We start from the raw sequence: 14,791 nt of genomic DNA, 5'->3' as shown, positions 1-14,791 counted from the left end.
AAATAATTTTTTATCATATTCTTAAATATCTTAAAATACCTGTAAATTTTTGGGTTACCTCAGGCCCCAGCCCCCAGGCACTGTGCATCATCCATTACAGACTTTTTGCCCTCCAAACCTTGACGACCACTTTTTTTCCTTAGCCGATTTCATTACATTAGCAATTCTTAAGCCATAGAAAATGAAGAAATTATTCTTAAAAATGAAACTTGTTCTTCAGAATTTTATTGATAGTTTCCCTCTCTCTCTCTCTCTCTCTCTCTCTCTATTTTAAAAAACAAATTTTTTAAATTTTTTATTTTAAATTATTATTATTTTGGATAATTCATGTACTAATATTAAAAAAAAAATTAAAATATATTTAAGTAAAAATATTTAGAAAAAAAATTACAATCAAAATTTCAAATACTATCACAATCCACGTGTCGCAAGCACAACTCACTTAAACCCCATCTTCACCGCCTCCAAAAAGCCTTGAAACCCAAAACAGAACCCAGAAACACCACCAAAAAATGCATCTTTTCAAAACAATCTTCCCCAAAAACTACCACACCTTAAACAACACAAGCACAGGTCCTCTTGTCTCCCTCTTAAAATCCCGGTCCGTAATTCGGTTCAGCGGTCCAGACACAATCAAATTCTTACAAGGTTTATTGACAAACGATGTTAAAAAATTCAGTGAACTCCCAAGCGGGACAACATCGTACGTACCCACTCCAAATTTGCCTTCTGTCTATGTTCCTCCTATGTACGCTGCGTTTTTGACTCCACAAGGGAGGTTCTTGTATGATTTGTTTTTGTATAGAAAGCCTCTGGGTGAGGAGAAGCTTGATGGGTCCGGGTCGGGTCCTGGGTTGGATTCGGGTGGGGATTTGGAGTTGTTTGCTGATGTGGATAGCTCGGTTCTTGATGAGTTATTGCTTACTTTTAAAAGGTAAGTGATTCGTTTCTCTTAATTGGTTCTTCGATGCCAAATATTTTTGAGTTTTTAGGGAAACTTTGATTCTTGTTAGATAATATTTCAATTGATTTTTCCTTTTTTTTAGCTAATGAAAAGAAAGAAAATTTGATCAAATGGAATAGTTAATTCGATTAAGAATAGGTATAACTTTCGAAATTCTAAAATTTTAACCTGCTAAGTAGGAGATGGACTGAAGGGGTAGGGCATGCTGGCTTGGTTTAGGAGTAGTGTTGTTGGATGTTGAGGGGATATATTTTTGTGTAGTTGTTTTAATGTTCATAGTCATTCTTGGTTGCAATTAGTTTGAGTAGTTATCAATTTAGTGGGGGGGGGGGGGGGGGGGGGTTGGGGTTTGCTTGGAAAACTTGGTGAATGTGGTCTGCTAGTAACTAAAGTGCGTGAGTGAGTTCGTACATCTGCATTGGTAGATCTCATTATGGTGTAGAGCAAAAGCAATTAGACTGTTTAAAAAATTATAACTTGTGGTGGTTGCTTATTCAATCCTCTTAATTTTAGTTATTGGTGCAGTCCTGTTTACTTTCTTTCTGCTCTGCAGATACCGGTTGAGGTCAAAGGTTGAAATTGATAACGTGGCAGAAGACTTCTCTTGCTGGCAACGGTTTGGTGGGAACCTTGCTGAAAAATCAAAAGGTGAAGAAGAGCCAGAGGCAGCTAGTGTTGGCTCAAGCCCTGGTGTTGATCATTCTGCCATGTCATCTTCACATGGGAATGATGTTGGATGGCAATGGTTTAAGGACCCCAGAGTAGATTGTCTTGGTTTGAGGGGGGTCTTTCCATCTAAAGAGACTCGTGAGTTTCCTGAGCCTTCATTGGTTGCTTGATGTTAATATACAAGAGCACATAGGTTATGAGGCTGAAGAGCTCATTATGCATTAAACTTTCTGACTGATTAAATCAGTAGTTGTTTATTTAGTTTTAATTCGTCTTTTTTCATGCTATTTTTGGATGTTACAGCACCTTTGGTAGAATCTGACAAAGAAACAAATGAACTGAATTACCTATTATGGAGAATTGAGAATGGAATTGCAGAAGGCTCAACTGAGATCCCCATAGGTTCGTCCTTCTCTTCACTTTTGAGGAATCTCTTCTACTCTTTGAATGTCCAACAATATTGGTGGCATACTGGCATTATTATCTTCTGAGTATATCCTCAAATTGCTCTCCTTTGCGCCATAATCTTTCTCTCTAGTCTGACCTATCACCTGAGCTTAATATATTTGGGCTGTTTAGGTGAAGCTATTCCTCTTGAATACAATCTGGAGGGTTTAAATGCAATAAGCTTTGACAAAGGATGCTATGTGGGCCAAGAGTTTATAGCTCGAACACACCACAGAGGGGTCATTCGCAAACGATTGCTTTCTTTAGCGTTTCTTGATGATAGTGGAAAAGGTGTTCTTTGTTCCATTTGGATTTTTTAGCATCCAATTTTTATGTATACATCCTGAGCAATTTTTGTTTTGTATTTTAGAAGTGGAGCAGAAAGTTGGTCCAGGTTCAGAAGTCATCAACACAGCATCTGGCAAGAAAATTGGGTATGTGACGACTGCACTTGGCTGTAGAGGGCTGGGTGTTTTGCGGTTAAAAGAAGCCTTTAAAGGGTCAGGTTCGTTGACCATACAAGGGCAGGAGGACATAAAGGTTGAGGCCATTAGACCAAAATGGTGGCCTGCCGAATGGTTTTCAGAACATCAACAGCACAGTGCAGTGGCTTAGAGTATTAGCTACGAAGGATAAGGTTCATCTTTCTGGACATGAGAAAAATCCTGCACCTGTTAGCCTCCTTTCTGGTAGCGCAGGTATTCTACAGGTTAAAAATTTGGATCTTTTTATCAATTTTTTTTGAGGAGGAAATGTAATTGTATATTTCTTTCTTTTTTTCAAGAGGAGTTAATAAAAAGAGGGTGTTAAACTCGTATGTACTGATCTAACTGCATGCATTAATACGACAAAAGTCAATTTCAAAACTGGTGTTGCCCTAACGTTCATGCAATTCTTTCTAACTGTTGATTTGCTGGTGTGTGACGGAATTTAAATGTTTTATGCTATATTGATTGTCTTCTACCCGTTTTCCCATGTCATATGCATGGTTGATTGTTATTAAATTTTCCCCTGTTCTGATAAGTGTAATAAATTTTTGATCTTGATCTCGCAGAAGAGGTCCATTATCAATTCGTTACTTAGATGGGAAGAAAGAAAAACTGACTGGTTTGATTAGTTAACGTGAAGGAGAACGAACACTAGTGTTGTTTATTAGAATTTTTTTTTTCCTGATAAGCTTTGTTAGGTGTTCGTGGCTTTCATGTGTACAGTAACACCACTGAAATAGGACTTCTCTCAAAGCACAAGCTTTTGAAGATAAATATAATCCTGTGATGCTCATGTGATTATCTAAGCCAGTCCTTTTCTTTTGATGGGGATTATCTTTGCCATTTTAACTATCCAACAAAGGATTTGTCATATATTTTCGTGTTTTGGTGCTTTAAAATTTCTGCATTAATACAACATCAGTGCAATACTAGTGTTATCAGGACTCGAAAGAGCATTACGTTGATAAGGTGGTCTTGAATAGTAAGAAAAGACAATTTCACCACTGTCAAAGAAACAGAAACTGTATGACTGTCGTATAAATCCTAAACTAATAATTAACCATAACTAAAAATATCCGTTGTTCTATTCCAGAACTCATTCACCACTAATGTGAATGGCATGTAAAGAATAAAACCTACTGGAAAAAAGAAAAGAAAAGAATCCTATAGCTATTATGTTTGCTTCTCTACCATTTGTCCGAGTCACCTCAACGTTTGCAATAGAGAATGGTAAATAATACGAACTGTTCAAACAAATTACAAGAATAATGTGACAAGGCTCCTCATAAGAGCAACTGCTTGAGACCAAGGATGGCTGCCTGTATGTATATGCCTGAACCGCGCTTTGTAAATCACAAGAATATAATAACTCGCCCTTTCCGAATAGGCATAGAAGTCGAGTGCTTCCTTGTATTCTTGAAATATTTGATCTCATGATTAATATCCAGTAAGTCTGTGTTCCACAATCATTCATCTGCTACATATCGATTTGATTCGGGTCTCTACCACAAACCACAGGCAGGGACCCTCCAAAGGCATCCAGGTAGCAGTTACAATGGAGCTTGCAGCATGGACTCTGGATTTCGTGTAAGGTATTGTCATAAAGGTTGAGTGACAGATTTTTGAGTCTCTTTCCTTTGCTTGGCCCATCCAATGAAGAGCTCCAACCGAAGCTTGACATGTTTGCACTGGAAGAATGAAAGAGACTAGTTTGATGCGCTTCCAATTCCTGTCCTTGGATGAACACCTCAATCTCCCCAGAACGATTCACTATTCTTTCAACTTTGTATTTGTGATTACAAGGATCATACCCCCACCCGAAAGCTGCATTGTATTCCCTTCTAACCATCATTATGCACTTAGGTACAAGCGAGAACCCTTTGGCCGTAAACGCAGATTTGACCATAGTTAGGATAGTCACGCTGTTCGGAGTGGGTTGGATACAGAAAACTATTGCAAGGGAAGACACAGAACTAAACCTGAGCATATAATTTTTGAAGGGTGGATTATTTGCATTTATCAGTATTGTTTTGAAAAACGCAGTCCTCAATGACATACAGCGAGTCACGAAGGCTAGTAGGGTTGGAATGGAGGAGTAAGTACTGGTTGCTCATAAATTGATGATGACCGAGTGCTGTCTCTTGAGCTCGGGATGGTGTGTCAATTTGCGCCAAGCTCGACACACTTCCTCGCATTCCATTGATGAAGAGCAGGGGGTGGGGGGGAATGGTTAGTTACTAGAAGAAGTTTAGCCGCTTTTTATATGATTTCTTATGAATCTATGATTTACAACCCTTAGTAGTTAGGACTTTCCGAAGAGGTCCTAGAGCTAGAAGTCTATCTTTCCTAGATTGATTAGAACTTTTTTGCGACAAGGTTAATGAATAAACACAAGTATCCTGATAAGTAAGATATTTGATTGTTTTCCTTCTTCCTGTGATAAACAGTACCAGAGCCTAAAATAAAATGAAAATGAAGCCACCTCAATTGCGTCAGACGGACAAAGAAAAGATCCTATTCGAAAAACTGTTTTCATAGACAAAATCAATCATAATACTACAAAATATTCTCTTTTCCATAGATGTAGTTTACAAGGGACTATAACATGCAGCTTATCAACGAGTTAAAGCTAAAAATTATTAGGATTAAGATTACAGGGATTTTTAGAGCGACTCTCATCAACCAACTAACCATCTTTTCCTGTTTGCGGTAAGCATTAGTTTCCATCCAAGGGACAGAGTGCGATATCAACAGTAGTCACAGCAGCTGCGCTGTTTAGTAAGGTCTCCTTGGTCGCATGATAGAACAATTTGTGGGTTGAAGAGAAATAAGGCCGTTAAGAACCAGCATTGCTTAAGTTCAGCTCTTGAATCACTTCCTTCATGGTTGGTCTTTGGTCAGGGAGATCGTCAGTGCAAGCTAGTGCAATTTTTGCCAGCTTAGCTGCCTCAGACTCAGAGAAGTTTCCTCGGAGGCTTGTGTCAATGAAGTCATTGTATCTGCAACATGCAGCTGCCAATCGCATTGAATTGGACAGCAACTGTTTACCGGATAGGATTTGGAGGATGATCACTCCAAACGAATATATATCACTCTTCTCGGTAAAAAGTCCTGTGGTTACATATTCTGGAGCCAGGTATCCCATGGCAGCACTGATTTTGATAGTTGAGAAGACAATGTCATCTGCTAGAAGCTTAGCAAGGCCGGAGTCTGCGATTAATGGATTTACCTGCTGGTCAAGGAGGACCTTCTCAACGGATATTCTTCGATGAATTATGGCAGGTTTCTCCTCTTCAATGCTGTGCAAATATCTAATACCTAATTGACAATAAAGGACAGAGTAAGTGTCCAGAAACTCACTGTTAAAAGGAACTTTAATCTTATGTCCCATGTAGCATTTTATTTGAAATTATTGAGCAAAACTCAAGCCTTGATCTAATATTTCAAGGCAAACCATTAATGGGAAGAGGCAAAAACCAAACTTTTGATTGATGAATAAATGAAAGAGCTACACATGTCAGAAATGAAAACATGATTGCCAAACTTTTCGTTGCACTTTCTCATCTACTTCTCATTATCAATAGCCTATCCACCTACATTTTGACTTATTTGAGGCAAAATACAGTAGAAATCAAATTGTGGCGGCAGAAAATGAGAATAAAACTGACCTTTTGCGATGCCATTGATAATGGAAACTCTTGTAGACCAGTCAAGAACTTGATTGCTTCCATCTTCTAAATCAAGGTATCTTGACAGATCTCCCTTGGGAGCAAAATCATAGATAAGAAAACATTCACCCCTGCCCCTGGAGCAACAAAAGCCTCGCAGCCGAGTGAGGTTGTCATGTCTCAAAGATGTTAGCAAGTTCAAACCCTTTACAAACTCGGCTTCTTCAGGTTTACAGCTGGTTACGTTAATGCTCTTAATAGCTACAATAGAACCGTCTCTGAGAACTCCTTTGTAGACAGTTGAGAAGCTGCTCTTTCCCAATACATTCACCTCAGAAAAGCACTGGGTAGCAGACTCGATCTCTTCCAGGTTGAATCTAAAGTTATTTAGATGCTCCACAGAGAATTCAATGCCATTTCGGCTGTCACCTAACGGGTCCCATCCGTTAGAATACTCAAGACTTGCAAGTGGAGAGGCACCAGCCCTGTGGAACTCCTTAGCCTGGTCAGTGCTTAGCCGACCATCAGAAGAATCAGATGTATTCCCAATCTTTTGTTTCTTCCGGCGATAGCAGAAAATGATAAGAAATCCAGCACCCATCAATGTGATAGTGACTATAATAACCCCTGCAACAATGGCAGCCTGTGGAAGTTTTGATGAATTTGAACAATGGGTTTGGTTGCAATGTGCCTGCAGAATTGCAGACTGGGGGGTAACTTTTTTAGCGGAATTATTAGCGATCGGTCCCAACGAGCCAACTTGGTTGATGTTCATATTATCAAAAGCACTGCAAGCTCTCAATAGATGAAATCCAGTTCCACATAAACCTTGGTTGTTCTCAAACTGAAATCCCCCATTTAATCTCTTCAAAGCTTCATTTTTTATTATCAAAAACATAAATTCAGTCTAGCTCAATATGCATAACAAAAATCTACAAGGAACGAAAATGCATACAGCAAGCCATTGGCTATCACTTGGAAGATGAGACGTAGAAGAAACAAAATAATTCAAGAAGTTTTTTTAAGGTTAGACAAAATATGCTTACCAAAAGGGACAGTTCCAGAAAGAGAATTGTTCCGGACATCCAGCACTTCCAGACGTGGAATGTTAGCTATTCCTTGAGGAATTGTCCCAGACAAGTAATTAAAACTCACATCAAGCCTTTTCAACATTCCCAAGGTCCCTAAGCTGGCAGGTATTTGACCATCTAGTCTGTTATACTGCAATGCTAGAACGCTTAGCCTCTTCAAGGACCCCATCTCTGTAGGTATGTACCCTGCGAGCTGGTTACAACATAGCTCTAAAACTACAAAACAAAGAAATACCCGATTAGTCAAAATTGACACAAAAATGCTTGAAACATTACCATCTATTAAGAATGCTCTACACCATAGATCTTGACAACTAGGTATACAACATAGACAGCCGAATCTAGTGGCGCGTTTGTTTGGTGAGAAGATGTGGGAAAAGAAAAGTTAAAAGTATAGCTTATCGATTCACTTGGTCCATGAAAAAACAATCATCTAAGAAAATCCCACTGAATTGTGTATAATGGAATATCTTGTTAGATGTTCAAGAAAGCTTTCAATTTCTCTATCTCAAGTTCAATTCTTTGGTCATAAATGTCTGATTGCCAAAAGAGAACAGTCAAAATCAAGATGCATATTTAATAAAAGATGAACCAGATGAGTGATCTTTTAACTGATCACTTCTCTCCATAAGACTTTGGTGCCAAACTAACTAACACAATATTTTTTTTGCCTAATCGTAGCATTAATTCTTTCAGTTTTTTGTTTTTTTGTTTGACATCTCAATCAACAGATCGAATAAGTGAACGCTTACTTTCTTTGCTTTTCCTCCGTTTTATCAGCATCAAAAAAGATCACAAAGACACAATCGGCCAGTCACGCTAATCCAGGATGCAGAAGCCATAATTTTGCAAGCAAAACTAGATTTTATCTCTTCTACATCCAACATATGAGTTACCCTTCACTCAATTTTTAGAAGAGAAACAGGATATGTAAAGCACAATAACACAACATAAATACCAAGAGAGAAATATAGAGACCCAATATTTGTTCTTCAACAAAGCTGTAACTTTTTCAACAAAATTGACTAGAAACTAACCTTGTAGAGAAGCCATGCTGCCAATCTCAGGAGGAATACTCCCAGAAAGATTATTCACGTTGAGATAAAGATCAGACAGCCCAACCAAATTAACAATCTCCTTTGGTATCTCTCCAGACAACGAATTATAATGCAAATACAGACCGGACAAGCTCTTCAGTTCTGCCACTGCAGGAGATATTGTACCAGATAGTCCCTTCCCCTGCAATGAAATGTTAGCCACTTGGCCATGCTCGTTGCAAGCCACACCCTCAAATAAGCCACTGCAGGGGTCGCCATCACTAGTCCATGACTGTAAATATTTATTGTTTGGGTCTAAAGCAAACTTTAGCTTCACCAAAGCTTCAAGCTCCGTATTGTTTCCAGAAATTTGTTGTGGAGTTAACAGTGAAAGAAATAGAATGAGAGAAGAGAAATAACATAAAGAACCCATCCTTACTTCTGTTTCAAATCTCTCTCTGGTTCTTGTTCCTTCAATTAGAAATAGCAGGGGGGGAAAAACCTATCTGTTCGTTTTAGACTAGATTATCTCTAGCTCTTGGAATTTTTGCACAAGACCGCATATATTTCTCTATTCTTTTCTTTTATGCTCTCAAATGACAAATCTCTCTCCCAAGTTTGACAATGCAAGCTAGAGAGAGAGCTGTAGATGCTGTTGGCTCAAAGTTGTACCCCTCTCTCTCTCTATCTCCCTCACTTGGACTCTTGGTGATTTCTTGAAACCTCTCACTGTATCTCTACAATTCTACTGTACTTGTTTTGGAATTCCAAAAGCAAAAGAGATAGCAGACACACAATTCTCTTTCTTTCTCAAAATTCTAGCTGGTGCAGATTTTTCGCAGAGGCAGTTAATTGAAGATATATGAGCAAACAGCACTTTCAGACAGCAGTGAGTGAAAACATGGAAAGAGAGACAGAGAGAGGTGTACAGTTGATAACGACTTTCTAAAAGACTCCCACGTTCACATTTGGAATTTATTAGATTTTTTAAAAAAATATCTAATTAAGTTAAGAGTTTATGCGCAATAACATCATTTTAAAAATAATTCGACCAAATAGCATTTTTATTTATTGAGTTTTTAAAAAATATGATATTTATTAAATATTTTAAAATATTTTTTAAAACTTAAAAACATATTACAATTAAAATCTTAAAAAATTATTATTCACATAATAATTATTTTTTGATTTTTAGTATTAATGGATCGACCAACTTATCTTAAATTTAATTGAAATGTTATTATGAGTTATAATATTAATTAAAATTTTATTATCATTACCAACAATAATATTTAATTGAAATCATAATTTAAAAACATGAAATTTAATTAAATATTACAAAACCGTTACGTTACTTCACTAAACTTTAAGCTGCTATTTTAATTGATCATTTCTTTTTTATTTTATATATCAATTTCCTAATGTGTCCAATTTATTGTCAGCTAGATAAGAGGGTGAAGATAGATGGTGTGACGAAGATCTACGATAGCTGTAACCAATCGATTGTTTTCCTCCATCGGATTGTCAAGGAGCAGTAGATGTGATGTGATCCATCATGGGCCCTACTTTTATGATTTAATTTGTTTCTTTGATATATCAAGAAATTAGTTGTTACTGAGAATTTATAAGCGTTTTCCATTCTAGCCTTGTGTTTCTTTGTTTTTTTTGTTTTTTGGGTTCAATCCATTTTTAAAAAATAATTTTAAAATGTTTTCCGCCTGTTTAAATGTTAAATTAATTTTTTCTAGATTTTTTTTTATGGTTTTTAAATAAAAAAAAATATTTTATTCATTTTAAATAAAAAAATATTTAATAGCCTCATGTACTAACGAAGATGACGGAAGACAAGCTCCTGCTGATGTAATGGATCAAGAGTCCAACTCGATGTGCTGGGATTTCAACATGTGAAGGATACGTAAATCTACCACTCCCCCCCAAAAAAAAAAAATTAAATAAATAAAAAAAGGTATTGAAGCTTGTGTATTGTTTGTTAATCTCTGGTTTGGAGAGGGGTGGGGTCAAGGGGTGGGAAACCTAACTCGGGCACACTCAGCATGGTATTTCACATGAGTGTTGACAATCTTAGCCCATGGAAGAAATTCGGAGCCTGTGTCTGAAGAGTCAAATTAAAAGCCAGTACGGAGGGTCGGTAATAATAATAATAAAAAAAAAAAAGATGGCCATTACTTGTGTATGATGGATGATTCAATGGCCGTTTTGTTTTCTAATTGAGGCCGGATAATTCTATGAAATTTTATTAGATTCCTATTAATATTTTATTTCATTTTAAAGGGTTTTTTTATATAGTGATAGAGATTTTTTAAAGATATTTTTTTGTTTAAAAATACATTAAAATAATATTTTTTTAATTTATTTTTTATATTAATATATTAAAATAATCTAAAAATATTTAAAACTCTGACTCAACCACCCAAACAACAACAAAAAAACAATAATTTTATTTTATCTTTGTGCTCCTATGGACTCTACATACAGCTATTCTGTATTTATTTTTTCTGATTTATTTTTATACATCAGGACACAAAAACCATTGTCAGCACCTTGGATTCCCTTGAACAGTTGGACTTTTATATCACAAAGAGAGAGTCATAGTTAATTGATTTAATATAAGTTCTACATTGTTGAATTTCTTTGGGACAGATTCTTATTTATCAAAAAGCAGCTCACACTGTAACTAAAAAAAGCAGCTATCAAACAAAACAAAAATAATAATAATTTGAATTAATAAATTAAAAAGTAACTTCAAAACATTGATTAAATTAAATAACTTGGTGGGGGTAAAGCTACTGGACACAAAAAATGATCGGCTTTAGAAATAAAGTACTCGAATTAGATCCTCAATCATGTTCCATAAGAAAGTAGGTTGCCACCTTTACATTTTGAGTAGGAAACCATAGTTAAAGTTAGGAATTTTTTAATCCTGAACGGTGTAATTTAACTAGTTAAGTTTTGAGTTTTTTTTTCAGAATATATTAATTCGTGTGTCACAAACCTCTAAGTCACTGAAATTTATATTATCGTTAAATTCAGGATCTCGAGGAATTAATCGAAATGCGTATAAACTGACCTGAACACCCATGATAAAAAAAAATTAGGAATCTTCTTAAATGCATTGGTAATTACTAATTTAATCATTTTTCCTATGCTATGGGTTTTTATTTCACTCGATAAATAAGTGTATTTCTAATTTTAATATTTTTTATTATAATTTTTTTTTGTATATGTGTATTATTTGTTTTACTTAATTTACATGAAAACCAAATTATTTTTATAACAAATTAGGAAATAACGAGTCTTTGATATGAATTTTTTTTTTTTTGAATTTTGATCTATTTTTTTTACATGACTAAAGGGTCAAATATACTCCTTTGAATTTTTCTATCTAGACTAGTCTATTAACACCGAGATTAGCGTTTTTCATTGTTGAAATGTGATTGAAAAAGGGACTTTGAATTTTTTTTTTCTCCTTTTTCAACGATTTTATATTTCATCTGGGATTGAAACATGAAGAAAATAGAGTTTTATAATTGAAATGTAAACTTTAAAAACTACAAGGATCAAAACGTCCAATAATAAGCCTCTTAAACAGTAAAAAATACACTATGCAATGAGCAGAAAATACCCATTTTATTATTTTTTATATATGTAATTATCTACCATCTGGCGTTACCTCTGTACAACTCACGAGATTTAAAAAAAAATAGTAGAAAGAAATTAAATCATGGCTAGATGGTGATGGGAAAAGGAAAAAAAAAGAAAAGGAAAGAAGGGAATGTTTGGGAACGCGGCTGTGGCGACGTTCCTAAAACATTTAAAAAAAAATTAAAAAAAAAAATTAATATGGTTTGTATATTTTGGATTGTTTTGATGTGTTGATATCAACAATAATTTTAAAAAATAAAAAAATATTATTAAGATATATTTTAATATAAAAAATTATTTAAAAAATATTGTAACTACACTGCCAAACATACTTGAAAATGGTGTACGGTGGCAAAGAAAAGGATGCCGTTTGATTGAAACAATAGATGATGCTGTTTTTTCAAAAATCTCCCCACCACTCTCGACAAGATTACGTTAACATGAAAAGGACACGTGTGATAAAAAAATGCGGTGAAGCAATAGCTAAAGGGACAAGAGAGCTTTGTCGGTCGTTCTTGATTGAACTAATTTATGACAAAAGACACTTGAATTTGGCTCTTTGATTTTCAATTTCTTTCTAGAAATATCGAACTATGCTATGCCTCTCTCTCTCTCTCTCTCTCTCTCTCTCTCTCTTCGTTTTAAAATTGATCGCCTTCTTTGACCTCCTGCCATGCACACTCTCTGGTTTTTTTAACCTTTTCTCATCGTTCACTTTTGGCTTTGATTTTTACCTTTATCTTTCACCATGCTAGATACATGTGAAAGGTGCCGTCCTCTTTCGGAAAGCAGGCAACTTTCATGATGGTGGAAAGTAACGAATCAACTTTACTTTAGCACTGCCTCTCGAAAATAACCCTTTTTTTAATATTATTTTAATATATTTTTAAACAATAAAGCCTTCTTGCAAGTTAATACTTGAGGGTTTCCCAGGTAACATGGTGTTATCGGTAACAGTAACAGGTTAGTACCTTCAAAAGAAGAAGAGGAAGAAGAAGAAAATTCAAGAAAGCATGGCGCAAGGCCAGTGTCTAGCATGGAAGCATTTTTTGTGGTGAAAAGCCAAAACTAACCACTCCCATCTCTTTCTGCAATGTTATTGGACGTCTTGCTTTCTAACTGTATATGGGCCATTATTGGGCCTCATTGTTTATCCCGTTATAGAGGCTGATCAGTGATGGCCGTGGTTTTAAAAAATACTGGTGGCGTCACGTCACCGAGATTATATAACGGGTTTTGAGAATTTGTTTATGTAGCAGTCACTGAGTAATTGGGCCACGTTACGTTATGTGTTGGGCCAGTGTTTTTACATAAAAAAGAATTTCAAAGTGTCGCTAATATATTTTAAAGCAGTAAAAACAATCCTAATTATTAACTCACATTTTAATACAATAGATCAAGGATTATTTATGCTCATAAATATTAAAGAAAAAATCTTAAGCTAACTAAATATTAGTCATGGAGTTTGAAAAACACGCGCAGATAAATATATCTAATTATACATTGTCGAAAGCCCTTTAATTTTGTTAACTTAATTATATGAAACTGATATTTTTTATAGAAGGGGAAATAATTTAAATTCGATTGAAATGAAATAATTTTCTAGTAAAAGTGCTGTTTTTCTTATTGATATCTTTAATTTTTTTAAAATACAACAATTTTTATATGCCATTTAATAAAAATAAAAAACATCTAGAAAACATACAAAAAAAAGATGAAGACATTTTAAAATAAAGATAAAATATACTTCTCTAACTAAAATCCTTTTTTCTTATTAATGTTTTTTTTTAAGGAAAACTTTCACCAGAATATTTGTTTCTTAGACCATTCTCTTATTATATTCTAAAAGCAAATTTCAATTCTATAAAGATAGTAGCCAAATGATTTTGATGCAAGTGTATATAAAAAAAAATTAATAATACAATGTTGGCGTGTTGTGTGGAGAACTCTTTAAAAATATCATTAACATGGTGATCTAGAAAGAAACACAAACAAGAGAGTTTTGGTTAAAAATAGAGTTAGAACACAAGCACCTTAATTTATAATTTTATTTCTAGATTAAAAGTTTATTTTTATTTCTGAACATAAAAAAGCTTGAGATTTAAAAACAAATAAGAGAATTACGTCATTGAGTCAATCGGGTTTAATAACTTTAACTAATCTAATAATACTTAAAAAAGGGTGATGATAGCAAATAAACTGAATTAATAAAAAATTGACATATATATATATATATATATATATATATATGACAACATAAAAAGACTCGGGTCAACCGATGAAATCGGTGACGCAAAACATGATATCAAGATAACCCCAAATAAAGGAAAGTAAAAAAAAATAACAAAGGTTAATTCGTCACCAACCAAATGTTGGAAAACAAAATTTAAAAATATATGTTAAAAAAATAGAAGTCCCCTAAAGCTAACCTTCTAAACTTGTTACCCTTTTATAAGGCTGACACCATATTATAGAAGGAAAAGTTAAAAAAAATTACAAAGCAAAATTCTCAACAAACTAAATGCCAATGGATGAAACCAATAAAAAAAATTAATTAAAAATCATGATCAAAGGAATGAGAACTAAATTTTTATGTTAATTATTTTTCAAACCTCGTTGATTTTATTTGTAAATCTTTATAAAAAAATATAATTTTAACTTTCTTGCAGAATAAAAAAATCAGTCGATCCAGGTAACACTGGTCAGCTTACTCAACTTGTGACCCAGGAGTTTCTTGAGGTCAACCCTAGGCCCAAGTTTAAAA

General features: G+C 34.6%; 2 protein-coding genes across 2 annotated transcripts; one reads left to right on the top strand and one right to left on the bottom strand.

Moving 5' to 3' along the window:
• Nucleotides 1-434: 434 nt before the first annotated feature.
• On the top strand, nucleotides 435-2,946 carry LOC133691923 (putative transferase At4g12130, mitochondrial). The gene is made up of 5 exons (XM_062112551.1): nucleotides 435-934; nucleotides 1,518-1,771; nucleotides 1,937-2,035; nucleotides 2,213-2,371; nucleotides 2,451-2,946. The coding sequence occupies exons 1-5, from the start codon at nucleotides 513-515 to the stop codon at nucleotides 2,693-2,695; spliced, it is 1,179 nt and encodes a 392-aa protein (XP_061968535.1). The 5' UTR covers nucleotides 435-512; the 3' UTR covers nucleotides 2,696-2,946.
• A 2,137-nt stretch (nucleotides 2,947-5,083) lies between these two features.
• Nucleotides 5,084-9,299, bottom strand: LOC133686046 (LRR receptor-like serine/threonine-protein kinase RGI5). The gene is made up of 4 exons (XM_062106947.1): nucleotides 8,365-9,299; nucleotides 7,283-7,543; nucleotides 6,237-7,109; nucleotides 5,084-5,886 (listed from the first exon to the last, which is right to left on the bottom strand). Exons 1-4 carry the CDS (start codon nucleotides 8,795-8,797, stop codon nucleotides 5,405-5,407), a joined length of 2,049 nt encoding a protein of 682 aa, XP_061962931.1. The 5' UTR covers nucleotides 8,798-9,299; the 3' UTR covers nucleotides 5,084-5,404.
• Between the last annotated feature and the right edge of the window lie 5,492 nt (nucleotides 9,300-14,791).

The sequence above is a fragment of the Populus nigra genome, chromosome 1 (genome assembly GCF_951802175.1).
Source record: "Populus nigra chromosome 1, ddPopNigr1.1, whole genome shotgun sequence".
NCBI classification, from domain to species: Eukaryota; Viridiplantae; Streptophyta; class Magnoliopsida; order Malpighiales; family Salicaceae; genus Populus; species Populus nigra.
The sequence above is the reverse complement of the archived record's forward strand: the minus strand, read 5'-3'. Positions and strand labels throughout refer to the sequence as shown.

Coding starts and splice junctions, on each gene's coding strand:
- LOC133691923 (XM_062112551.1), top strand. CDS start 513: ATGCATCTTTTCAAAACAATCTTCCCCAAAAACTACCACACCTTAAAC. Junction 1,772..1,936: donor CTTTCCATCTAAAGAGACTC/GTGAGTTTCCTG, acceptor TGGATGTTACAG/CACCTTTGGTAGAATCTGAC. Junction 2,372..2,450: donor TCTTGATGATAGTGGAAAAG/GTGTTCTTTGTT, acceptor TTTGTATTTTAG/AAGTGGAGCAGAAAGTTGGT.
- LOC133686046 (XM_062106947.1), bottom strand. CDS start 8,797: ATGGGTTCTTTATGTTATTTCTCTTCTCTCATTCTATTTCTTTCACTG. Junction 7,544..8,364: donor CAGCATGGCTTCTCTACAAG/GTTAGTTTCTAG, acceptor TTTGTTTTGTAG/TTTTAGAGCTATGTTGTAAC. Junction 5,887..6,236: donor TATCAATGGCATCGCAAAAG/GTCAGTTTTATT, acceptor ATTGTCAATTAG/GTATTAGATATTTGCACAGC.